Source organism: Ambystoma mexicanum, chromosome 5q, assembly GCF_040938575.1.
Source record: "Ambystoma mexicanum isolate Mex_15411 chromosome 5q, UKY_AmexF1_1, whole genome shotgun sequence".
NCBI classification, from domain to species: Eukaryota; Metazoa; Chordata; class Amphibia; order Caudata; family Ambystomatidae; genus Ambystoma; species Ambystoma mexicanum.
In genome coordinates, this window is record NC_090933.1 from 977803837 (window position 1) to 977831026 (window position 27190).

The 27190-nt window shown below is 43.1% G+C and overlaps 1 protein-coding gene across 2 annotated transcripts in view; it reads right to left on the minus strand.

The window, feature by feature from the left end:
- The window catches only part of RSPO2 (R-spondin 2), a 425713-nt gene that overhangs the window by 289636 nt on the left and 108887 nt on the right, over positions 1 to 27190 (minus strand). The window contains exon 1 of one of the 2 annotated variants that reach the window (XM_069621503.1): positions 16057 to 16365. The exons of the other annotated variant lie outside the window; for it this stretch is intronic. Coding sequence (XP_069477604.1) covers positions 16057 to 16264 — 208 coding nt within the window. The 5' untranslated portion in view covers positions 16265 to 16365. Of the gene's footprint in view, positions 1 to 16056; positions 16366 to 27190 lie in introns of those variants that run through there. 2 annotated transcript variants of the gene reach the window in all.

The window sequence follows — 27190 nt, forward strand, 5'->3', positions numbered from 1 at the left end:
TACATACATTCATACTTTCTCAAAGTTAATTAATTACAAAAATACTCAAACATACATATTACTTTTAAATAAAAATTTTCAAAACTTAAAAATCATGCTATACATTTATCACTAACTATTTTAACACCCTTGCAAATATGTTAAAAGCTTTCACATATAGGCGGAACAATTAGCCATTTCTATATAGAGCAATATACAAAGCTTGTGATTGCACATTCAAACACCAGGTCCAGAAATCTACTGATTGTACATATTCCATATTATGGACAATTCGACCATAGTTCACCATATAATATTTTCGTCTTTCGGGACAGCTTGTTAGCACATGCCTCATAGTTTCTAACATGTCAACATTTTGGCACATGCAGTAATATTTGTCCTTTTTCATAATCTTCCATTGGTGACCAAAGGTGACTAATGGTGGATTTCACCAGAAGTTGGTTGGTTCTCATTAGCAGCCTAAATTTACAAACCCGCAGGTCTGGGCACCATATTAGCTACCTCTGTGGTTTAAAGTACGTATGTAAAATCAATTCAATATATTTAAACATTTTACGTTCATACATACGAATACAATTCCTCTTGCAATCATCTGTTTAACCTTAGTCTTAAACACTTTTTTGATTGCAGGAAAATATCCACACTGATTCACTTTTGCTACCCACGTCAACTCATGAATATATTCACAGCAACTAGACACATATTTACACCTAGATTTAAGGGCATCAATTTTAGCAACATGTGTACCTATGATCTGTAATAGGTCACTTTCTTGATGACACACTGCTTTCAAAACTAGCAAACTACGCTGTTGTCTTACAATAGAACTCAAGGACTGGAGGCCAAATTCCACCCTAGTATATTGGATTGGGCATGAACGAGGCACACCTAGAATAGTTCACCAAAATTGTCTTCAATCCTATCTAAAAATTAGAGGTCGGTGATAGTAATGGCTTCAAGTCCATACACTAAGAATGGCGTAAACCATTGGTGGTATAATGTCAATATACCTTTCAGAGAGTACCCTGCATAATCTCTTACAAACTTGTTCACCATCATGGTGATTTGTTTAGCCCGTCTAACTTTATTCTCAATCAAAAATCTGTACCAATTGAAAAGGACTCCCAAAGATTTATACATCTCTGTGTATTCAACATTACCCCATGGTACTTCCATTTGAACTTTGTTTACTCTCTTGCAAGAAAACAACATGACCTGTCTTTTTTTTTTTAGATTGATAGTCAATCCATTTTCGTTTGCAAAGCTGCCAAGTTCTTCTAGCATATAGCATAGCTTTGATCCCTCTAAATGAGTGGTCTATCATCACTAAATCATCTGCGTATAGCATGGCAGATATCATATTTTCAAATTTAGCTGGGCAACTGGCTTTTGCTGCTAGACGTCTAATCAGATCTGCTAGATTAAGATTGAATAGAAGAGCGGCCAAGAGACATTGCTGTTTCACTCCTCTGTTCACTCTTATAGATTGTGTTAAGTTGTCCTCATAATCAAGACAAAGTTGTACACTGTTGTTTTCATGTCATTTACCCAGGATATCTACACGCCAACTAGGGCATGCCAGCTTCATCAAAATGCCCCACAATGTACCTCGATCAACACTGTCAAATGCAGATTTAAAGTCTACAAAAGTCACATGCACAGATGGACCTTTACTGGTTTTAGTTTTGGCAGTTATTGCATCCAATGCTCCAATATTATGAGACGTGCTTGTACCTCGTCTAAACCCAGTTTGAAAGGGATGCAGAAGGCAGTCGGTTTGAGCCCAATCATTAACATGTTCCAGTACAATAGCCGTGAACACCTTACTAGTCGAGTCTAAGATCGACAGTAGCCGATAATTCTCTGGCATGGCTCTATCACCGGCTTTGCACACCAGTATTAAAATAGCTTTCTTCCAAGATTGAGGAATGCAGCGCTCCCTCCATACATTGGTGAACAACCTAAACAGCACATTGCTCCATAGATAGGGATTGTGTTCATAAGATCTATTTGACACCAACACAATCGGAGAAAATTGTTAACGATGATCATGTGTGTAAAGGAGCACTTTAACGGGTCTCATTTCGAGGAACTACTTGTATGTAATGCCATTCTATGTTATGAGGATAGGTATTTGCAAACCGCACACCCGCCATAGTCTGTGCATCCATCAACCCCAAAGAGCCAGTGTGAGTTGAGACGTTATCCCCAAATATGTGTACACTGTGGAGTGCAACGGTGGGCGGTGGCACCAGCGGTGGGGAGCTGTCCCCCCTCCACATCCCTAATGTGCTACAGGCACGCAAGAAAATATTTGGGCCCTGGAATTTATTTTGTTTTCAATTAAGCACTGTAATACTTTACATTGCAACGGTGATGGCATGTCTTACAGTTGTGTAGGCAGCTGAGGGGCACGTGCCTTACGGCATGCTGGCCGCTGTCCAAAGAAAATAGAAAACAGACAAGGAAAAAAAACGTTCAGAAGCAACTAAACAGTCGCAGCAGCCTGTCCTGCTTCAGATCTTGTGTCGCCGAGCAATCACTGTCAGGGCACGCTGCTCGGGTTTTAGGAAACCTCTCCCAGCGTTAAGTTCATAAGTCAAGTCTTCAGGCCTCATGACATGGTGACACAGCTGAGAGCGATTACACTTTGGCCATGCCTTCCGACTTGTGGAGGCCTGAGAACACAGTCCCACGTGTGTGCCACTGGCCTTTCAACAGCCCAGACACAACCCCATTTGAGCATGAGTATTTATTTTGTTCAAGTACTTAACAAGCTCGTGTTTTATGATTGAAAGGATGCGGATGCAGGGCTTGAACTCCCAGCTGTTGCTCCAGCGAGCAGGATGTGTTGACGCGTTCGGTAACACAAAACGCACTTATGCTGTAACTAGTAACGCAATCAGCACTCGTAACACAAACAGCAGTCAACAAGTCAAACAGAAATCGTACTTTAAAGAATGAAGAAGGCTGCTTTGCATAATCTCATGATGCGATGCGTGGCTTGTACATTAATGGGCTACGCCAGATTGGATAACTAGTCACATAGCTGCCTTGTGCTTTTTGTTCAGGCTGTTTTGTTAGCAATTTTCCAATATATCCGCCATTAATGACATGAAAATGAATTCTTAAGATAATGTGGGCCTGATTTTCCCATTGAAAAACGCATTTGTAAATCAGGACCTAGGTGCGTTATATGCAAAGAATTCAATCATGCACTCAATATTCCATCTGAAAGGACATTCTTATATAAGACTGGAAGATCAATTCCAAACTCAGATTTGTGCTTAAAAAAATATTTTCAACCTTGAGATTAGTATCCTACACTTAACAAGTGTTTTTACAGAATGCAGCTTCGTCCCTTAATTTCCCATTAAGTGAATGTATATGAGTCCAGCAGCATCACTGGTGATATGCACAGTATAACATCCAGTTAACATATCAGAACCTAACGTACTTTGCCAACATTTTGAGAGTCCCACTACTGAGAAAAAAACACGGTCAAATAAACTGGTCTGTGTGATGGCGCCTACTCAGGACAGTCTACAATCATACTTTAGTTATCTGAGTCATCTTAGAGGGGACATATCAATGTGCATGTAGTATGTTATATGACTTTGTAGAGTGCACACGTGCATATTTCCTCTAGTCCCAACTCAGAAGTCTAGCAATACTAAGCAGGGCATCAGATAGGAAAGAGCAAACAAGTTAAGGCTTTACAAAAGGAAAGTCGCTTCACTTATCCATACAATGACAGGGGACAGGAGTTCCAGAATGCAGGGGATAAGAGTGAGATGGCTCAGCTGCCTTTCCTGTTGGCTCTGTTGCTAGGAACGGTGCTCGAGCATAGCATTCTTAAATTGGGTTGTAGCAGGTGAACTCCGCCACCTGGGAATTGGAAAACGATGATGACAGGATATTAGTGAGCTTTACCTAAGAGTGAGCGGCTGTCTTCCCGCCTGCAAGATTCAGTGAGGAGATGGTTGTGGTATTCTAGGTTAGGTTTAACGGCTGGACCAAGTTTGTACGCATCCTCTTTTATAAAGCATTTCCATAATCACGCCAGGACAATGCGAAAGCAGTGATCATTCACATATGTAATGTCAGCAGAAGGTGATGACGTATTTTCCTCTATACCCATAGCTGTTATAACCAACTACTGCCAATGGCATAACCTGGACAAAACATGGTAGACCGGCATCACCTTTAAGAGCCAGAGTCTGGGACATGTGGAAATTGAGTGTGCAGTTACCATAGAAGCTAGTGTAAATGAAAAATTCCACAATTTCATTTTTTCTCATGGAGAGTGATTTAACCTCTTAACTACGGGGGCAGAATATTTGTGTTCTGGATTACATAGGAAACCATTGTAAACCCTGCTCAGTCCCACACCTAAGTGCAACAAACCCAGACGCATGAGACTTTGCAACTTTATACTGAAGAGGCTTGAAATCCTAGTTGAGAGCATAGTACAAATTTCAACTACTGGTGTACTTGGGTGCCCCAGACTTACTTGATTGTAGGGTAGGACCCTGTGAGGTTGTGGGGACACATCCTGGGTTCCGAAGCACCTCAGATGCCAGCAGCATCCTGGATGGTGGGTGCCTGGGCTGGACCCCGGGCACCCGTCTGGTCTGGAGGGATCAGACCAGCAGGAACCAGCAGGGCCATGATCACATGGCATGGGCCTGCATGGCCGTGATCACATGGTGTGGGTCTGCACGGCCGTGATCACATGTTGTAGGCCTGCAGGGTCAGAATGAGAGACAGAGACAACATATGTTCCATGGTTGGAGTCTTCAGCCGTTCTGATGCACGTGCCTGCAGAGGCCCATTTTATTAGCTTGCTTGTGAAAGGGTAATACAAGTGGGAGTGTCCCATATAACAGTTATCATAAGATTGGTCAGCATGACAGATAAATATTAAGAAATTTGCAATCCAAAAGTTAGCTGAAATTCGAAAGACTTGAGAAGTGTGTATATCATTTTTAGCACCTGGCGTAGGGTGGAAAGCTAATGAAGTTGCTCATCACACAGGCAATACCTCCTGATACATGCCTGAAATCCAAGACCCCACACTAGCAGTCCCCATGTGCTTGATTTCAGATGACTACCGTATTGCAGTCACCTGCATTTACAGAAGCCATGGAACAAGAAAAGGGGCTGTAAGCGGAACATGCATCCTCCATTTCCATGGTGGCCTTATTTGATTTTTGATTTGTACTTTTAGAGAGAAAGCATGGCTTTCACTCTCGGTGGCTTGGGTTTTCTCCCAAAAAATGGTCTTTAGCACCCAGAACTTTGTGCCAGTGTTTCAATGTCCATAATGCTGTGCGTTATGGGTTGCACTGGGTGGTAACATCATGGAACCCATGTGAAAGGCCCTCACTGTGCTGGGGCATATTCACTTGGGTGGAGGCTGTTTCTGCAACTCAAGGAATATAAGTGTGTGCATTCTGATGTCCGTCACTTATATCTCCATGGTCCAACCCATCTCTCAGATCACAATCAGTCAACCAGGTGGCTAGAATAGCAGGCGGGCACCCACTGTGTATGACCCACCGTTTCCAGTCACCCGAGGCCCTTTCCCGGGTGGCACAATCTTGATTCTTGGAAGGCAACAGGGAGTCTCACCCTGTTGCCTCCCCATGTCCCCACCATCCCTCAACCCCAAAAACATCCAGCTCCCTTTCCCCACCTCCTCCCTCCCTTCCTTCCCACTTACCTGCTGGACCGGAGCTTTGTGATTTGGACCTGGCACTTCTCCTGTAGCTACCATAGAAATGGAAAATGGACTAAGTCCCTTTTCCTATGGCGGGTGCCATCTTGTTTTCCTATTTTAAGGGAGATTGGGCTCACGCAATAGGTACAGAGCTCATCTCCCATTAAAAATAAAAAAAATCTGCACCCTGGATAAACCCCTGGGTGCGAATAGCTATGACCCCCTTACCAAGGGGCGGGCATCGCTGGTAACAGCGCACAGCCTTCGCTGAGTCTCTCACCTGAAAGGCCATTACCAGCATTGTGAGCCAGAGGAATAGGGGCCATTGCTATATTATTTAGGCTATAAGGTCATGGTTGGTGTGCTATTGCTGGATGTTATGACATTTTGTGGATTTAACCCAGTGTTCTCTAGTTCTGCTAGTCAAAGACCATTATGTAGCCTCAACATGCAGTGAGAATCTTTCCAAAACGCAATCCCCCGTCCGTGGGCATGGACCAATGGGGCACAAAAGCTTCATACTGTGCAATCAGTTTCATGCAGGCTCGCTTGCCGTGTGCCTCTGGCAATACTGCCTGATGAAAAGAGAAGTGGCATTTGGAGATTGGGAGGTGAGAGATGGATATCCTCAAGTTTTAACAAAGACATGTGCACATGTTTCTGTGTCATGCCCTCAGTGTTGATGTCCTGCTGGCCTAGATTATGATGATTTGGAATTGCTGGAGAATTGAATTCTCTGGAGGGGCACAGACTCCGCCTGGAAAGTGGTGAAGCCCTATGAGTAGGAGCCAATACTGAAGTAGCTATCAGAGCAATAACAAACCTTTGGATGCCTCGGGGGCAGTGGGGGGTGTTTTATCCTGTGAAATATAGCTTCACTACAATCATTTCTTTTTCAAAGATACCCCTTTTTTATTGTTTATTGAATATAGCTGAAAAATCAACTTTTTCAATACTTAACAAGTTCTTAAACATTTTTACAAATTACAAACATAATACATAATGATAAAAATCTTGATGTAAAATACAAGGAAAAGAAAGGCTGTGAGATTGCAGACAGGATCAAAATCAAACAAAATTCAAACCAACAACAATTGAAGCAATTGAACAACCACTCAATTGGTAAAGGAAGAAGGAGTAATTCAATACAGAGTTGAAATTCCTGAAGAATTATCCAATAGTTAAAAGATCTGGAGAATTCTTATAATTCTGATCCCAAACGAGAGACAAAGTTCACATTCAATTTGAGCACAATCAGAAAACTATGAATAGCAATCTGAATGCTAGTTGATCCAGCAGAAAGTAACAAGGACCATCGAGTGTCAGCAGGTATCGCACTAATATAGGACATGTGCGCTTCAAAATATTTTTTTCTCTGGACCTCTACTGCTGGACATTCAGCTATAATATGTTTAAGAGTTTCCTTAACAGCCACATTTTGACAGAAGGAGCAATAATTTTCAGATGAGGGGAGAATTCTTCTTCTGACCAAGATGTCACGCGTAGGGAATAGATTGAAACGAAGACTTATAATAGTTGTCCTTACTTGGGGTGAGGGAGACTGGTTTAAGTAAGAGGCCAGTACATTTGGTTTTTTGTGTTCGTAAACTAGTGCTTGATAATCATTATAGGAAAGGCACTCTGTTGTTGTATTAATCCAGTCGTATCTAAAGGTTTTTCTTTTGCTCGAGTGGGATTGAAAATGAGAACTTCCAGGGTCAAATCCGCTTTTCCCATGATGTTATAAATATACAATACCAAGGTTTTGACAAATAGATGAACAGAGGGTAACATATATGAAGATAGAATGGTAAATATATTGTCAGTTCGTGCAAAATTCAGACATTTCCGAAATAAGCCACATAGCCTCCAATGGTACTCCGCACTCAAGGAAGTAAGGCCCAATTCATGTCTTAGCCACGAACCAGGTACACATTGAGGGAGATGTAAAACACCTCTCCAGTATTTAGCCTCCAGACGGTTCAGATCAGTAGAGGAGATAATATTCTTAGTCTCAAGATAGTACAATAGTGTAGGCAATACTTTTTGTCTCCAGTAGGAGAAAGCTGGTCTGATGGTAAATTTACCAAATTTATATAAGATGATTTTGGTTTGAGAGATGGCCGTTAGGATTTTATGGTCTAATATCCTTGAGGGCGCGTCAATAGTGGGCGAACCATCAAATAAGTTCCCTAAATAGAGATACGATGGCACTACATCTACTGATCTGTTGTCAATTTTCCAATCAAATTTCATTCTTCTAGTTGGTCTTGGAGCGTATACAACAACTTGAGCTTTATTTAAGTTGATTACTAACTCATTAGCATTCAGATACGCATGTAGCACAGACAATAACCTTTGAAGTCCTACCGGCGTTTTAGAAACCACTACCAGGTCGTCTGCATATCAAAGCGCTTTGATGACCGTACCATTCATTTTTGGTGAATCAGATGAAACGGCAGCAAAGTATTCACACACATCATGAATAAAAAAATTGAAGATGGCTGAGGCCAAGACACATCCCTGTTTCAGCCCTCTAAAAGTGGGTATCGCAGCTGATAACAGGCCAAGCATAGACAGTCTAACCATTACGGATGTAGACGAGTGGAAAGCATAAATAATATCACACAAGGTTGGGGGACAATTAGCCAAAAGTAATTTACCCATTAGTTTAACACGAGAAACAGAATCAAAAGCCGTGTGTAAGTCAACAAAGGCAAAAAATAATGGTTGTTTTGTGGATTGTGCCTGGGCTTTTATGGCATTAAGAGTCAGTAAATTAATATTGGTACCCAAGCCAGCAACAAAACCAGTCTGGCATGGATCGCGCTGCTTGCAGCTATCAGTCCAGCGAGAAAAGTCTCTTAATACTAACCGGGCGAACAACTTCCCTGGAGCATCAAGCAAAGCTATCAGACGATAACTAGCAGGCGAATCTCTATCACCCTTCTTGAAAATAGGAACAAGTAACAATGACTGCCATGAGGTGGGAAGAAATCATTTGCTGAAATACATTGTTTAATATTATCGCCCATTTGGAAGAATGCTGTTTAAACATGAAGTTATGTAGACCGTCTGGGCCAGCTGCACGAGAAGGAGAAGATTTTTTAATAAGATCCTCAATGATTAAGGGAGAACATTCTAGATTCCAATGTATTAGAGACGATTGAGAATAAGCAAAACTAGCGAAACTGATGTCTGCAACTTTAAAAAATGATTGAGCCATTGTGTTTCAGACACACTACACAATTGGAAGTTGAGTTGGAAGTCACTCGAAGCGCTGTTAAGTAGCGACCAAATTTGAGCAGAGTTCTTGTTATTCGCCGAGCATAGGAAAGCTTCACTGTCTCGCTGATAAAGTGAAGTTCTTCTAGCTCAACACCAGTTACGATATTTGCATTTAATTTTCCTACAAGCACAATCCTGTTCGTCAGAGGACAGCTTGAGAATATTTCTTAATTCTTTTCGATAAGTGCGTCTTACTTGGTGAAGCATTGGATAATACTGGTGTCTATGATTCACTACACTTGAAGATTTCCCAAGATCCCTGGAACCAAAAGAAGAGGGAATGTCCATATAAAAATCACACTTCGTTAAATGTAAACCCTGTGTGGCACGATTAAGGGCATTTAATGAGGTATCCGACCACTTAAAACGTGTCCTGGCAGAGTTCACATTTAAGACTTGCTTTGACCATAATTGCTTTTGTAAAATAAGATCATAATTTGATTGCCACACAAAAACCAGCATATGATGATCGCTGAGTGATTGTGATAGAATTTCAAAGTTAACAGCTCTTTGAAGGAGACTATTCGAAACGAAAATGTAGTCAATAATCGAACTGGAGCTTCCTCTCTCCCACGTTACTTAAGGAGGGATGTCACCCACAATTGCTCCGTTCACCAGGTGCAAATTATGATCTTTCACAAAATTAAGCCATCTCAAACTCTCACTCTTTTGACACTTTGTTTTCGGGCTTATGCAATTTAGATTTAAATCTCCTACCATCATTATTGCATCAACGGATTGATCACAGATTATCAATTCCAATACCATTGACAAATCTTTATAATACATTTCATCAGTCACTCCAAGAGGGTTTCTTTACAAGTTGATTAGGGCTAAGGTTTGGGTAGAAGACGTGATTTTCACCAATTGAATGAAGTTATTAGGTGACACCCACTCCGTAATGTTTAGTCCCCTGCTTGTCCTAACTGCTACCAAAAGGCCAGAAGTGGGTCTCCCTTTGGCAGCCGTGAGAGCAGGAACAAGAGTGATAACATGGTCATCCCACACAGGAGTCAGTACAAGCCAAGTTTCCTGCAAGGACAATATATCATAGTTGTCAATATTAAGTGAAGAGGACCATTGAAGATGGGAGTGATCTTTAGTATTCCATGATATTAACGATAGTTTTCTCTGAGGGCACTCGTTTAATGGTTATGTATGATGCATGGTGGGATGTAATTAAGCAGGAATGGTCACAGGGCCACAATATGAACACGTACAATCCGCTGGACAGTTTAAAAGTGGGATAGAGGGACCAGACTGTGCACAATTTTGCGCTTCAGCTTTCAAGCGATCTGGATCCTGCGCAACCAAGAAACCCATCCTGAAAAGTTCATTTTTTTCTTTCCATATTGAGTTCAGGACTAGTCCTGATTTGATCCATAATCGTATACAAACTCTACTTGGTCTATATCGCATGAAGCAATATCTTGCAAGTTGTTCACGTCACCAAAGATATTTAAAATGCTAGACCTACAAAGGTTGTATTTTTCATACGGACCGTCACTGCATTTAAGGATGATAGAATGACAATTAGCGAATGTATTCCTAAAAGAGTGTGGCCCCATTCGACCAATGTCCTTTTTATTTGGGGGTCTTCTTGAGTGTTTATCATGTTTGGAAGACGCCCCCAGTTCAGACTCGACTACAATCAAATCCTGCCTAACGTGGGCTGGAGCTGAGGCTGTTACCCGCTGACTCTTTTCTACTGTATCTCTGTAAGGGCAGCTTCCAAGTGTGTGGGTATCATGTAATAATGTCCCCAAACATAATGTCCCCATATATAATGTCGCCGGGAAAAGCCATTGGCAACATTATATATGGTGACATTATGTATGGGGATGGGTTGCAGGGAAGTCTCCTGCTCCCCTTGTAAAACAAACAAAAAATGGGGGTTGCGGGATTGTCCCCCGCATGTTCAATGTAGTAATGTCTCCGCAAAAAACAGCGACATTTTTGTCAGGAGACAATTTTGCTGGGACATAATTACATGGAAACGATGTGGGAAGAAGAAACATGACCATGGTTAAGCAAAATATATGACCTATGAAAATCTCTTTGATAAATGATCCCAAAGAAAATAAATCATACACATGTTTATACAATTAACAAACATTATTATTCACCAGAGTATAAAAATATATACTGTTATTGGAAATATGTGGCAAGATGTGGCCTAAATATCAGCCATGTTCTTTAGTTGCCGCTACGTAAAATCTTTGGCCTGTAGTTAATATTCTTATTGGCCAAAATATATTGATTTGATATAAAGGGATTTGTCTTTGACACTAATAAAAGAATCAACTGTCGACTGCATTACCCATAGGCCTCCCCCCACTACCATCGCCATCCTCATCTTGGTTTGATGCATTGCCTGCAAAATTCAATCTATCAGGTCTGGAAAAAGGACAAAAAATATAGTGACCTATTTCGGCTATAACTTACTAGAAAAAAAACAATTTTAATAAAAATACTTTCTATCTTCTGGTGGTGCTTTATCATGACAATTATAGCCCATATTGTACACAATAACTAAAGATAGTCTTCCTCTTGGCTTATTTTATTGTAATTATTCATATATTTGTCTTTTTGTATAGCGCACCAAACCCGTAGGCATCAGGGCGCTGTTAGAGGCATTTATAGACAATCTTTGGTTAAGTTAGAAAGGTACAGTGCAAACAAGTTCAGTTACATTGCCAGGTTGCATTTATAGACAGTCTTTGGTTACTTTGGGAATAGAACAGTGTAAAAAATAGAAAATAGTTCAGTTACAATAGCTAGTTAACATTTCTTGGCAGATAGGCTTTGGGTGGATATGCTGAGGGTGTTAGTTGTCTATCGAAAACAGCCACGTTTTGAGTTTTTTGCGGAATGACCAATAGGAGGTGTCTGCGTTCCGGTGTGCCGGGAGGGCGTTCCGATGTTTCACTGCAACTAGAGGAAAGCTGCGTTCTCCAGATCTTTGGAGTTTGATTTTGGGTGTAAGGAGCATGCTGGAAAGGGGTGCCCTGGGTGGTTTATTTGCTTGGGTTTTCTTGAATGTTGTAGTGAGGTATTTGGGGGCATCTTCTGATGGTGATGGTTAAACTCTTGTCTCCCCTTAAGTGGCTTTCGTGATCTGTTATTGTTTGTTTTATATTGTGTCAGCTCACCACCACAGGGGTCTCATCGGACCTGATTCACAAAGCATTTTACGATGGGATTTTCCCATTGAAAAACATGTTTGTGAATCAGGTCCAACATGGGTAAACCTTGCTCGAGTGTTAATGCTGTCACACAGATAGGGGGCACAAGTTCTGCTATTTTTGAGATGATGCCACAATGTCTCTTAGCGCCACTACAAGGAAACCCACAAATTCAACAAATCTATGACCTTGCCAACTGACATGGACACAGTTGTCCTCCCTGATGTACATTTGAAAGTACTTTTTGTGATCTTAAGCCATGCACATGTATTTCCTTTGGCATGTACAAATTAAAATCTACACATATATTCCATAGATAACATGCCTGTGACAAATAGAAACATAAGGGCCCTCATTACGACCCAGGCGCTAAGTGGTTAACGAAGCCGTAAAAGGCTGCAGCGCAGTTAACTACTTAGCGCCTTACTACGAGGTCCCTTTGCGGGACCCGACCTGAACGGCTGGTCTAGACCAGCCGTTAAAGTAGGGACCCGCAAAGGGACCTTGCAGGCAATTACGGTACCGCAGTTTGCGGTACTGTAATTGCTGCCTTCCCCATTCCCATTGAGCCCTATGGGGCAAAAATGGGAATGGGGAAGGACCATGGTGAAATGGGGAAATACCACCCCGCCAACCTTGGAATGGGGTGGTATTTCCCCATTTCACCATGGTGGATTCGTTACAACACCGGCACCAACCATGGTGCTAATAGTGCCATGGTTTAGCGCCGGTGTTGTAATGAGGGCCAAGGACTATTGCCCCAATCCACATTTTTAAACAGGAACGTCGCTTCACCAAAATGCCAGGGGTATCGTAAGTGACATCACATGACCTTTGACCTCTGATGACATCACAGGAAGTGATGTCATTTGACTCCCCACCTCGAAGTGACATAAGGGGCAGCAATGGAACACAACCTTTCACCCCTTAACAAAACAGGAAGGCACATCACATATTGTTCCTAAGTACACTATGAAAAATATGGTTGTGATATCACTATAATGTTATATACATTTCATACAAGAATGGATCACCACATGTATCATTAATATAAGTGTGTATACGACTATATTACCAAATTACTGTGAATGCAAGCAGACGTCCAAGGCCAAATGATAATGATATGTTATTATATAGAACTTACGCTTATGCGCTTTATATAGATCAAATATACATACAATATCATGCAACCTGTTTTGGTACTAATTTATTGACCTCAGAAGGGTGAAAGCTCAGTTGAGGTGTTTAAGAACACACTAAATCAGTGACTCACCACCTAAAGTGTGCCTGGAAAAAAGCTTTATGAGTCTAGCAATTATTGGATAGTATTCCAGAAAGACAAATTAAGTGTTATCCCTTTTCTTATTTAGCGTCACTGCTCAAAGGGATACACTTGTGGAACCCTGTTTTTTTTAACGAGGCCTTAACCAGAAAGTCAGCTACTCCAAAAATAAAGAGCCACAAGACACTGTCCACAGCCCAGGAGCTTACATTTATAAAAATAAAAAAAAAGTTACAAAAAAAGTTTTTAAAAAAGTTACAAAAAATACACTTTTTTTCTAGGGATAGCAAGGGAGACCACAGGGGTATCAAGGGAGACCTCAGGAGTCGCAAATGCGACCCCTGGCGATTGCCAAATGATGTCCCTGTTTTTAAACCATTCTGTTACATAAATTCGCCTAAACTTCAGAAAGACACTAGAAAATACATACATTGATAAACCATCAATATTAGAGTGGGTTTGAAAAAGGCAAGGAAAACAACTTCTACTTACAATATGACAGTAGACAGCCCATTTCAGTTAGAAACATGCACAGTGCCAACTAGCTACCATCACTGGAAGTTCACATTGATTTTGGACTGAAGGGGCCTTGTCTACTGTCACTTTTTTCAAACCCACCATAATGCTAATGGTAAATAGTAAACATGCACTAATTACCAAATATAAAATATTTCAACCTGCATCGCATTGATGCTCCGAAATCAGGACGAAACACATACGCTGTTGTTTGTTGCATCCTTGGCAGCTGCCAATCTTCATTTGATAAAGACATGTATAAAATAGCACTGATTTACAAAAGTGTTTTACAATGGCGTAATCCCATTATAAAATGCTTTGTAAATCAGACCCTGGGATAGTTTCCTCACAGAGGGCAAATAGCTCTCTTTTCATCTAATTTGCATATCCATAGGGCATTTCTGTGTGCCACCGATCTGGAGGTGGACCTCAAATGATTGCTACTAGGTGGATATGTGTAGCTTTTTTTCTGATTTACTTTTAGCTGAAATTGACTATTCCACTATTACATTCATAAAGTGAATCTCTTTTTTTTATTTACTTGTCTGTAGTCAAAAAAGAAAATTGACCTTTACAAGAAGGAGCGGCGACCGCTATCAAAGTGGACAAAATCAGCACTCTTTATGTGTCCTGCGTTTCAACAGTTCCTCAGTTGTTTGCTGAGCAACGAGAACTGACAGTTTTCCTTACTGTCTGAGTGGGAGCCGCTAGGACGAGTCTCTGTTCTCTTGAAGTTGTAGGGAGTTCATCTTTTTAAAAGCTGCTTCCAGTAGTTTGGCTGTTGCTACTGACCATTTTCATTTTTCCCCTGCAATCAAACGAAACCACCACGTTTTCTTCTTCCACCATCACTAAGTTAGCCCAAAGAGGGGCCAGAAAGGCTGTTCGTTCTAGGCTTTGTTTCGAACATTCGAGGACCAGGCACAGGCCATATCCTGTTTGTCACGGTCCTCACACAGTCTGCATGTCATGAGGTTAGTTTGTGGTCTTTTTGTCTGAAAATTTGAGACAGTAGGTCAGGGGACATTTTAATGTATTGAATGTCGGTGGGAGATGCCTTAGGAGTTTGTTTGCGGCTGCTTTATCTCTTTTATTTAGGGTGGAAAGAAAATTATCCTTTGTAATACCTAATTAAAATAATAATAACATGTTACAGAGGAAGAAAGGATCCCATTCTCATGTAACTGCCCACAAACAATTGTGTGCATTTTTCTTGATCCTCCGTGATCTTTTAAACTCACACACTATTAGTACCCCGGCGAGAGACAATCAGAATGCAACAAGCATTCTGATTGGCTCTCGCCAGGTCCCTACCCGGCCGGGAATCCCTCCGTCGGGATTGCACGGCCTTTGTCCCCGGCGGGGGGCGTGGCAGCCCCTCAGCCAATGAGGAGGCTTGAAGCGGGGCCATCCCCGCTCCGAGCCTCCCCACGGCTGAGAGGCTGCCTTTGCCCCCCGCCGGGGACTCGGGTAAGTCTTTTATTTTATTTTTTTTATTTTTCCCTCCCCTCCCTGCCACCCACCTCCCACCGGGGACGCAGGTACTTTTTTTTTTTTTCCTCCCCCGTCCCATTATCGCCCTCCCAACCACACTTACCTTTTTTTTTATCCTTTTTCGGGAGCGCACGCGCTGGGAACACTTGTGTTCCCAGCACATCCGCTTCCGATGGCCGCCATGGAAAGGGAAAACGGACTCTGTTTTCCCTTTCCATGGCGGTGGCCATTTTCTTGGTTGTTTTTTTTTCTGCCCCAAAAACGCTGCAGCGTTTTGGGACAGAAAAAAATTGCTTTTAGTACCCCGGTCACGCAAATTTTGCGGGCCGGGATACTAATAGCAATAGAACCCTCGCGGCGGGGGCATTACCGACTCTGGTCGGTAATGCCCCCGCCGCTAGGGTTCTATTGCTTAATTAATGACTCAGCCCCCACCCTGGCAGAGAGACAGCAACACATACGTTATTCTTCTCAACCAAAATCACTAACATCTACAACAAGAACGCAACTGATTCTCCTGACTAAGGTGTCTCTCCATTCACCCCATCCTTTGACTACACTTTCCTTACCTATGAAGTGTGCCTCTGGGCGCCTGCAGCACTGGGTCCCCCATACTGCCAAGCTGGAATCCAGAAACAGGTGCGCTGCTTTGAACTTCCTCTTCAATGGCCCTCTCTTTACTTGATGTATAAGCGCCTTTCTACTGCACAATAAATAAATAAATAAAGTTATGGTAATATCATTTCTAAATAAACCTTCCCTCGCACCAACCGGCATCAAACATTGATTTCCTTTGACCAACCTCCTCCTCCTCAGCAGGTTGTGTGCTTTCCCACCTTCTTCTTTGAGTCGTATGTATCACAGATGGCCATGGACGGACGGATCAAGGGATGGAAAGGTAGATGGGTGGCTGGGTGACCTGTATTTCCTGCCCGAGCTTAGGTGTAATAGCTCACTGCTTTTAGCAGATTATTATAAACCACATTACAGAATATGGGAGTTTGCGTTTACTATTTTCACCAGCTTTCCCCAAAATACCCACTAGTATTTAAGATTGTTCCCATTTAAGATAGTACCCATTGACCCCATACAGTGAACACATGAAATGAATAATAGAAAAAGATGCATCGTATCAAGGAGAGGTCTCAAAGGCGAACAAACGTCTATTGTTGATGTGTTCTACCGAAAGGACAAATAATATTCTAGAATCCTTTGACTATCTCTCTTTGTGATGCAAAATAAAAACAATACAAATGAGGTTTACAAAAGTGCTGACTGAACATTATCTGTTAGATTACAAGAGACACCCAGATGCCTTCCACATAGAGGGGACGGCAGAGGACTGTGGCACCAATGCACTAATGGCAAAGGTGCTGTATGCTACCACTCTTCTCCTCCTGGAACTGGTAGCTTCCACTGGTGGTAATTATGGAAACTGACGCTGTGCAAAGATACCCCCTCCAAGAGGTCTTCCATTTGCAAATTAGGTACTTGCATGTCCTTCCTTTGGCTTCCTCTTACTTCTTCCATCTGCTCTGTGAACTATTGTTACCAGCCTACCCTCTTACCAGTCTTTTCTTCCGTCTGCTCTGTGAACTATTGTTGCAAGCCTACCCTCTTACCAGTATTTTCTTCCATCTGCTCTGTGAACTGTTTCCGCAAGCCTACCCTCTTACCAGTCTTTTCTTTCATCTGCTCTGTGAACTATTGTCGCAAGCCTACCCTCTTACCAGTCTTTTCTTTCATTTTCTCTGTGAACTATTGTTGCAAGCCTACCCTCTTACCAGTCTTTTCTTCCATCTTTCATCTGCTCTGTGAACTATTGTTGCAAGCCTACCCTAATGCCCGTCTTTTCTTCCATCTGTTCTGTGAACTATTGTCGCAAGCCTACCCTCTTACCAGTCTTTTCTTCCATCTGTTCTGTGAACTATTGTCGCCAGCCTACCCTTTTTCCAGTCTTTTCTTCCATCTGCTCTGTGATCTCTTGTCGAAAGCCTACCCTTTTACCAGTCTATTCTTTCATCTGCTCTGTGAACTATTGTCGCAAGCCTACCCTCTTACCAGTCTTTTCTTCCATCTGCTCTGTGAATTATTGTCGCAAGCCTACCCTTTTACCAGTCTTTTCTTCCATCTGCTCTGTGAACTATTGTTGTAAGCCTACCCTCGTACCAGTCTTTTCTTCCATCTGCTCTGTGAACTATTATAGCAAGCCTACCCTTTTACCTGTCTTTTCTTCCATCTGCTCTGTGAACTATTGTTGTTAGCCTACCCTCTTACCAGTATTTTCTTCCATATGCTCTGTGAACTATTGTCGCACGCCTACCCTCTTACCAGTCTTTTCTTCCATCTGCTCTGTGAACTATTGTCGCCAGCCTACCCTTTTACCAGTCTTTTCTTCCATCTGCGCTGTGATCTATTGTCGGAAGCCTACAATCATGCCTGTCTTTTCTTCCATCTGCTCTGTGAACTATTGTCGCACGCCTATCCTCTTACCAGTCTTTTCTTCCATCTGCTCTGTGAACTATTGTTGCCAGCCTACCCTTTTACCAGTCTTTTCTTCCATCTGCTCTGTCAACTACTGTTGCAAGCCTACCCTCTTACCAGTCTTTTCTTCCATCTGCTCTGTGAACTATTGTCGCCAGCCTACCCTTTTACCACTCTTCCATCTGCGCTGTGATCTATTGTCGCAAGCCTACCATCGTGCCTGTCTTTTCTTCCATCTGCTCTGTGAACTATTGTCGCACGACTATCCTCTTACCAGTCTTTTCTTCCATCTGCTCTGTGAACTATTGTTGCCAGCCTACCCTTTTACCAGTCTTTTCTTCCATCTGCTCTGTCAACTACTGTTGCAAGCCTACCCTCTTACCAGTCTTGTCTTCCATCTGCTCTGTGAACTATTGTCGCCATCTACCCTCTTACCAGTCTTTTCTTCCATCTGCTCTATGAACTATTGTCGTCAGCCTACCCTTGTACCAGTCTTTTCTTCCATCTGCTCTATGAACTATTATAGCAAGCCTACCCTTTTACCTGTCTTTTCTTCCATCTGCTCTGTGAACTATTGTTGTTAGCCTACCCTCTTACCAGTATTTTCTTCCATATGCTCTGTGAACTATTGTCGCACGCCTACCCTCTTACCAGTCTTTTCTTCCATCTGCTCTGTGAACTATTGTCGCCAGCCTACCCTTTTACCAGTCTTTTCTTCCATCTGCGCTGTGATCTATTGTCGGAAGCCTACAATCATGCCTGTCTTTTCTTCCATCTGCTCTGTGAACTATTGTCGCACGCCTATCCTCTTACCAGTCTTTTCTTCCATCTGCTCTGTGAACTATTGTTGCCAGCCTACCCTTTTACCAGTCTTTTCTTCCATCTGCTCTGTCAACTACTGTTGCAAGCCTACCCTCTTACCAGTCTTTTCTTCCATCTGCTCTGTGAACTATTGTCGCCAGCCTACCCTTTTACCACTCTTCCATCTGCGCTGTGATCTATTGTCGCAAGCCTACCATCGTGCCTGTCTTTTCTTCCATCTGCTCTGTGAACTATTGTCGCACGACTATCCTCTTACCAGTCTTTTCTTCCATCTGCTCTGTGAACTATTGTTGCCAGCCTACCCTTTTACCAGTCTTTTCTTCCATCTGCTCTGTCAACTACTGTTGCAAGCCTACCCTCTTACCAGTCTTGTCTTCCATCTGCTCTGTGAACTATTGTCGCCATCTACCCTCTTACCAGTCTTTTCTTCCATCTGCTCTATGAACTATTGTCGTCAGCCTACCCTTGTACCAGTCTTTTCTTCCATCTGCTCTATGAACTATTATAGCAGGCCTACCCTTTTACCTGTCTTTTCTTCCATCTGCTCTGTGAACTAGTGTTGTTAGCCTACCCTCTTACCAGTATTTTCTTCCATATGCTCTGTGAACTATTGTCGCACGCCTACCCTCTTACCAGTCTTTTCTTCCATCTGCTCTGTGAACTATTGTCGCCAGCCTACCCTTTTACCAGTCTTTTCTTCCATCTGCGCTGTGATCTATTGTCGGAAGCCTACAATCATGCCTGTCTTTTCTTCCATCTGCTCTGTGAACTATTGTCGCACGCCTATCCTCTTACCAGTCTTTTCTTCCATCTGCTCTGTGAACTATTGTTGCCAGCCTACCCTTTTACCAGTCTTTTCTTCCATCTGCTCTGTCAACTACTGTTGCAAGCCTACCCTCTTACCAGTCTTTTCTTCCATCTGCTCTGTGAACTATTGTCGCCAGCCTACCCTTTTACCACTCTTCCATCTGCGCTGTGATCTATTGTCGCAAGCCTACCATCGTGCCTGTCTTTTCTTCCATCTGCTCTGTGAACTATTGTCGCACGACTATCCTCTTACCAGTCTTTTCTTCCATCTGCTCTGTGAACTATTGTTGCCAGCCTACCCTTTTACCAGTCTTTTCTTCCATCTGCTCTGTCAACTACTGTTGCAAGCCTACCCTCTTACCAGTCTTTTCTTCCATCTGCTCTATGAACTATTGTCGTCAGCCTACCCTTGTACCAGTCTTTTCTTCCATCTGCTCTATGAACTATTATAGCAAGCCTACCCTTTTACCTGTCTTTTCTTCCATCTGCTCTGTGAACTATTGTTGTTAGCCTACCCTCTTACCAGTATTTTCTTCCATATGCTCTGTGAACTATTGTCGCACGCCTACCCTCTTACCAGTCTTTTCTTCCATCTGCTCTGTGAACTATTGTCGCCAGCCTACCCTTTTACCAGTCTTTTCTTCCATCTGCGCTGTGATCTATTGTCGGAAGCCTACAATCATGCCTGTCTTTTCTTCCATCTGCTCTGTGAACTATTGTCGCACGCCTATCCTCTTACCAGTCTTTTCTTCCATCTGCTCTGTGAACTATTGTTGCCAGCCTACCCTTTTACCAGTCTTTTCTTCCATCTGCTCTGTCAACTACTGTTGCAAGCCTACCCTCTTACCAGTCTTTTCTTCCATCTGCTCTGTGAACTATTGTCGCCAGCCTACCCTTTTACCACTCTTCCATCTGCGCTGTGATCTATTGTCGCAAGCCTACCATCGTGCCTGTCTTTTCTTCCATCTGCTCTGTGAACTATTGTCGCACGAGTATCCTCTTACCAGTCTTTTCTTCCATCTGCTCTGTGAACTATTGTTGCCAGCCTACCCTTTTACCAGTCTTTTCTTCCATCTGCTCTGTCAACTACTGTTGCAAGCCTACCCTTTACCAGTCTTTTCTTCCATCTGCTCTATGAACTATTGTCGTCAGGCTAGCCTCACAGCAGCCCATTGCTGGCTGTTGAAGGGTTAGCCAAGGCCTGGCAACCACATAAACTGACAATTTCTCTTAGAAAGACGTGCCACCTTCCAGGCCTTACCATTGCACCAGCCACATCTGAACCAGGTGTCGGAAGAGCATTGCAGGGGCAGTACAGTGGGACCCAATTGATACCTCTGTCAACCTTCAAATCATGTTCTTGGTGTAAATGCAAAGTAGTTGGGTTTTTACGACTAATAAAGTACAGCAGGCGCTACAAAAAATCTCTTGAAAATATGAAAGGTTCATGTTTATTCGCAACTGTGTTGCTATTTTTACACCAAACAGCCAGGCTGATGCGAATCACTTTGGAAACCCCTATTCTTCATAAAGGTTACAATGGTTTCCAAGTCTTTATTTTCAAGGCTATGTTCAGCTGAAGTCCTGAAAACAATATGAAAGGGAATAGATGGCATGAATGATAGTGTTGAAATAGTGTACAGTCGGGCCTTCATGCCCAATGACTCAAGAAATCTCCAACCATTTAGATGGGTAAAAACCTAAGGCTGTGTATAATGGCCACACAGTACAGACACATAAAGCCCTTTGTTAGCCGTCAGAGCTCTCTCACATTGGTAATTGCTATAATTTGATGCATGAAATTCAAAAATAAACTATAAGGTCATTAGTGGTAAGATTTTAATGGAGAATCCTTTTCCCAAGGCCAAGGTTTCCTCCACTTAGCCAGCCTCGACCATTGATTGGCTGCCTGGCACAAGGAAGAATCACTGGCATTGTCGTTAATAGCCAACATGTAAATTCATGGCTGCCCCTTCATCTTCCGCTCATCAACCCGAGATGAAACACCTAATGTGTATTTTAAACTTACAGCACTTCACGAAAAATGGCAAGGGTGGTAAAAGCATCTGGTTAATGGGAACGTGAGCCCGCCCTCTTAATGGTACCCATCTGCAAAGAGCTTTAAGGCTTTACATAGAAATCCACTTACACAAACTTTGTGGAAGCAATGAAAAGGTTCACAGAGGAACCTACGAAAATATGGAAAGTATGACTTGAAGGCGCCTTTACAAAGGCCGCAGTGTAATAGCGTCACAATACTATGCAACGCGTGGAGATGTTGCTCCACCGCTTTTGCACATGGTCCCCTTCTGGCACCCATTGGTAAGTCATGCAGGGATGGTCAGGAGTTGAGAAGACCTGGTTGCTGGTCTGATCATTAACATTTGACTTTTTCTGTGGCACCAACTAGATTCTGTGTCAAACTAAATGTTATACTCATGCACATCTACTGGGGAGAAAATAGTGGTAAGGGTCTGAATACCAGTCCTTTTCATTGGTATATTATTGGAAATGCAGAACAATCGCCGGTATCTCTGCAAGTTCAGTTTTACTGCAAATGACGAGAGACAACCCTCACCTTAAACAAAGAGGGGTAGGAGCTTGTAGAAAGATGGGACCGCTGCGCTGATATGTTTGGTTGGTAGCGGAAATGTTCTGAATCGTGCTGCCGTTCCTAAGGTTCGAGCTGGACAGAGCTCCTGATGTCCCAATGTTGGTGAATGGTGAAGAGTGGGGGTTGGAACCCTAGCTGAGGAGGCGCTGGATCAAGCTGTTGCCATGAGGTAGGGGTCTACCCAAGTAAAAGATCAAACACTGCTGGACACCGTTCAAGTGTTCGATCTGATTGGTTTTATTAGTTAGTTGAAAGGGCACAGTGTTTCCTATGCGTTGCAAACAACTAGGAACATTTGCATGTCAAGGAGGAAGCCAACACGTGTTTCGACCTACAACACACAGGTGTTGTTTTCTGGAGATTAACAAACTTAATCTCATTCATGATTTCTCCAGTGGGGTGAACTCCCCAGAAACTGTCTACTCTATTTTGGAAATATTTTACAAAGTGAATATTTTCTACTTTACTAGGATCAATGAGAGCTTTTGATAAATGATCTGTGCCCAGCACGGTGTGTGTGTGATTTTAAATTTACATGAATTGTGAAGTTACTGACATTCTGCACTATTCAAACGAGCAACTTAACATTTCTATTTTTCGAGTTTCAGGTAGTAACCTGTTGGCACAGTTTTCAAGAAACTCCCCTCAAGACAGGAGTGGGACAGTGGGGCTAATGGATCCAGTTTCTCGTGGTAGGACATTGTGACAGGCAAGGTACATCAGGATTCCTCATGTTCCTGGCACACTGATTGTTATTTATTTATTTATTTAACTTTAGTTATTGTGCTTGACATTACAAATAAGAAGCGAGCAGTTTCCAGGTAACTGGAAAATAAGCAATCAGCATACACAGTATGACAGAGCATTAGCGGTCCAACTGGAGGTACAGTAATCAGAATAGTTGCATAACAGTGGGAGTAGAGACACATGCATTAAACAATTGGAGGGGCTGGGGTGGGGGGGTTATATCACCAGTATCATCATCGGTGTCAGCCGACAGGGCGGAAATAAAAGAGTGTAATGGAGTCTAAATGTTTCTGGGTCTAGACACTAATGGTTGCTAGCCTGCCCATAATTGCCATTTAAGGATGTCTATAGGAGGCTGGAATAAGCCAAATCGCAGTTGATCGTTTTATTTCATTTATGATGGACTTTAAATCCCCTTTGCCCTATCTGAAGACTCAGTAATATATGTCTCTTAATGTCCTCCCCAGTACGGCTACAAGCAAGTGAAAACCTGAGTGGATTACGAGTAGCAGATGTGCATGGATTCCATGCACGTTTCCAATCAAATAAGCAGTAGGCCCGTGAGCAGTGTCTATCCAGCAGAAATAGTCTCCTAGAAGCAGAAATCCACTAAGCAGCGCTATAAATGATATTATATAATTATATGTCATTTCACCTCAGGGTAAGTAACCCTCTCATTCGTAAGGATTTATGAGAATATTCCTTACTTGTAGTTAACACCAATAAAATGGCTGATATGGGCTCAATAGCTGGTGTGCATGTAATTCTCCTTCACCACATCCTTTGCATCTGCTTTCATGAAGAAGCATGGCCAAATGAAGATATGCTATTCATTAGCATAGGAAATATACATTGCATATCCCACTGCATGTGACAGTTCCCAATACAAATCAGAAGATACAGCGCCCTCTTTTCTCTAATGATTGTACCATCCCATTTGCCCGGCACTCTCCACACCATTGCATGGAGATGTCGCCAGAAAATCATGCTTGCTCTTCAAGTGTATGTATGTGTGTATGGGGTTTATATAGCAAAAATCTAGCTGGGAAGAAATGGTTACAAGTGAGGATGTGGACTGGCAGAGGACTTTGGTGGGAATGTCGGAGCAGGAGGTTCAGACCTCCACAGCGGGGGCCGAACAATAAGAGCAGGGTCCTTCTCTTGAACAGAAAGTTGTTCTTTTTGCTTTTTTTTGGATGTGGTATGACTCAGCTTAAAAACACTTTTTGCTTTTTGGTAATTTTACTTAATGTTTTTTTTGTTTATATTGTAGGATGTCTGTATCAATAACAGGGGCAACACCACTCTTTACATTGTTGTATCTGACAGCCGAGCACTGTGTGTAAAGCATGCCATTGGGGGCATTGACCACTTTTCAGTGGCAAGCTCTAATTTCTGGAATGTGGACATACGCTGTCTCCGCTCTCTCCCCACCACCACTCCCCAAAACCGTTGCCAGTTACAGTGCTCTTTAGAAGTTATAGCCTTTCTAGTCCAGAGAATCTCAAGGCTCCCCTCTGCCAACGCTACCACATAAAACGAGACCTGAATTATTACGCGTGCAACACGTCTTAAGCCTTACAGGTCATAGAAGGGTGTATTGACTTTGGAGTTTGGAGAAGTTGCAATATGAAGAATTAGTAAAATAATGTGGAGCCCTTGCTTATCAACGGCCCATGAAATATGGTAACATGCGTGAACTCTTCCTTAGGCAACCTCTCATGATATGAATAATCTAGAACCCAAATCTCACGTCAAAGCGCAGCATTTGTTTTGATTAAGCGGCCTGTGGAGGGAGCTCACGTGCTACGTCTACCATGATCCCACAACATTGACTATGCTGTCTAGGGCCGATGGGGATATAGTCAAAATGATCTGGTGAGCCAACGTTGGCAGAACCCAGGCCTAAGGGCTGAATGCGATACAATCTGGTGTGGACTTATATTAAAAGGTGATCGAATATCTGGCACCATTACTCACCAGCAAACGGCCTTATACAAATCTTCAAATAGCAGAATGCTGAGATGAATCTGTTTCTTAAATGTGCTTCTGAACTTGAGCGCATTTGGCTGAATATTCTTCAGAAGATGAAACGGTCACGCTATCTAACGTCGGGGATACGCAAAAAAGGCCAATCCGCAAATGTAACAGTGATTCATTGAATGAATGGGAGCTTGAAGCCAAGCAGACTGCAGAGAGATATTCCTGCCCCCTGGGCCATGACATAGCCTACCATTTTGTAGCTGGTTTGAGGACATCAAGGAAATAAGGCAAAACTATCAGTTTGTCGAATAGCGTCTATGCTGTCATCGTCCACAGGTGTTCCCGGGTTCAGCAGCTTTCTCACATACCTTGCAAGCGTGCGTGCAACCCGCAATCGAAGCAAGTCCAATTAGGGCCCACTCTTCTAAAGTTGGTAAAGTGGAGTACCCTTCACTTGCGGGAGCGGTGACACCTGTTATTTAGAGAACTTTGAAGCTTCAAGCCTGTGGCAAGGTTCTCTTTGGAAATACTCTGTCATTACTGCTTCTTTAAAACAATTTACTTGGCTCACCCACTCAAGATGTCGAAGTGCCACTCAAGATGTCGAAGTGCAGGTGAGGATCTGAACCCCTCCAGACCCCCAATTAGGATAACTGTACTTCTGCACCTAAAATCGTGTGCGCATGGTTTAAGCATTGCAAGATTCTTTGCATCTTGAATGTGATATGGTAAAGTTATACGATAACAAACCCTTCAGTCTTGACAACTTTTCGTCCAATCTCGTCCCTTGCTTTCCTAGCAGAGCACGATCACATAGCTCATCAACTGCTGTTCTCGTAAAGGTAAAACACTGCTCTGCAAAGTTTTGCCTCCACGTAACCCGTGACTTTTGGAAATGCACTCGAGTTAAGATTTGCCTGTGTCCCTTCCTGCAAAAAGGTTGGAATATCAGACAGCAGGGCCGCCATTTCCGTAATGTATTCAGAGATGAGCAACGGGGAAACATTCTCAGCAATTTCCCCCGAGTTGCTTATTGCAGCCCAGCGACAATTCTATCATGTCGGAGCAAGTGCACTGGAAGTCTGGACGGCATTAGCCGGGCTGATTGAAACCAGGCGGCTGGTCCTGTGTTTCCAGACTGCGTCCCGTGTGGAAGAGGCCTAAAAGATCTGAGGTCCACGCAAGAAGCCAAAATGTTCAAATAAAACCTAGAGTACTTCTTATCTACAAAGAGGCGCAAGAGGACGTCTTTCAGAAAATTAACGCATCCCAAATTAAAGACAACTATGACAAGACGACAAATGAAATCAGTGCGCATGTGTTTTCCGGATGCTGGTCGCATGCTGGTTTGATAGGCAGGCATAATGAAAGGCCCTGCCTACAGAGAAGCACATCTGTGGCCATCTGCCTCATGTAATTGGTCTGGCCAGTGGCTTCATAGGAAGACAGGCTGCACAGAAACACGCATGCTCAACAGTCAAGAAATGGCACCATTTTTAAGCTGTTTTGGCAATACCGGTGCATACTTCAGTCACAGGTTTGAATCCCTGTAAGAGCTGACTGGGCTCATCAACCATCCGTAGTGTTGGGTAATAATGACACTTCTTGATATAGTGCTTAGAAACGTGGCTAATCCAGCAAAAAGCAATGGTCTACGCAGAGCCGGCCTTAGGGCGCCTTTTGCCCCTGCCACGCCAGCTCGGGGGAGTCTTTCAAGGGCTCCCCCGAGCTGGCGTTGTGGGACAAGACGCAGCAGGCGGCCTTTTACTGTAAAAGGTGCCCGTGGCGGTGGGTGCATTTAAATGCGCCCCTCCACCATGGACACTTTTCACAAGAAAAGGCGTCATTAGCCCCCCACCACGCCAGCTCCGGGGAGTCTTTGAAGCGCTCCCCCGAGCTGGCGTGGTGACAGAAGGTGTGGCAGGCGCCTCATTGTCATTGAATGAACCCGCCATGGCGGGCTCATTCAATGGGCCTCATTACGACCCTGGCGGTAAGGGGTTTACGCCAGCGTTAGCTGCGCCGACCCCTTACCGCCAATTACGAGGTCCCCTAGCGCCATGGTGCTTTTAACACCTGCTTTTAGCAGGTGTTAAAATCCATGGCGCTAAGGGACCATGGAGTTAATTACGCCACCGTAATTTACGGTGGCGTAATTAACGCCTTCCCCACTCCCATTATGCCCTATGGGGCAAAAATGGGAATGGGGAAGGGTAAATGGGGATTGGGGACTTACCACCCCGCCA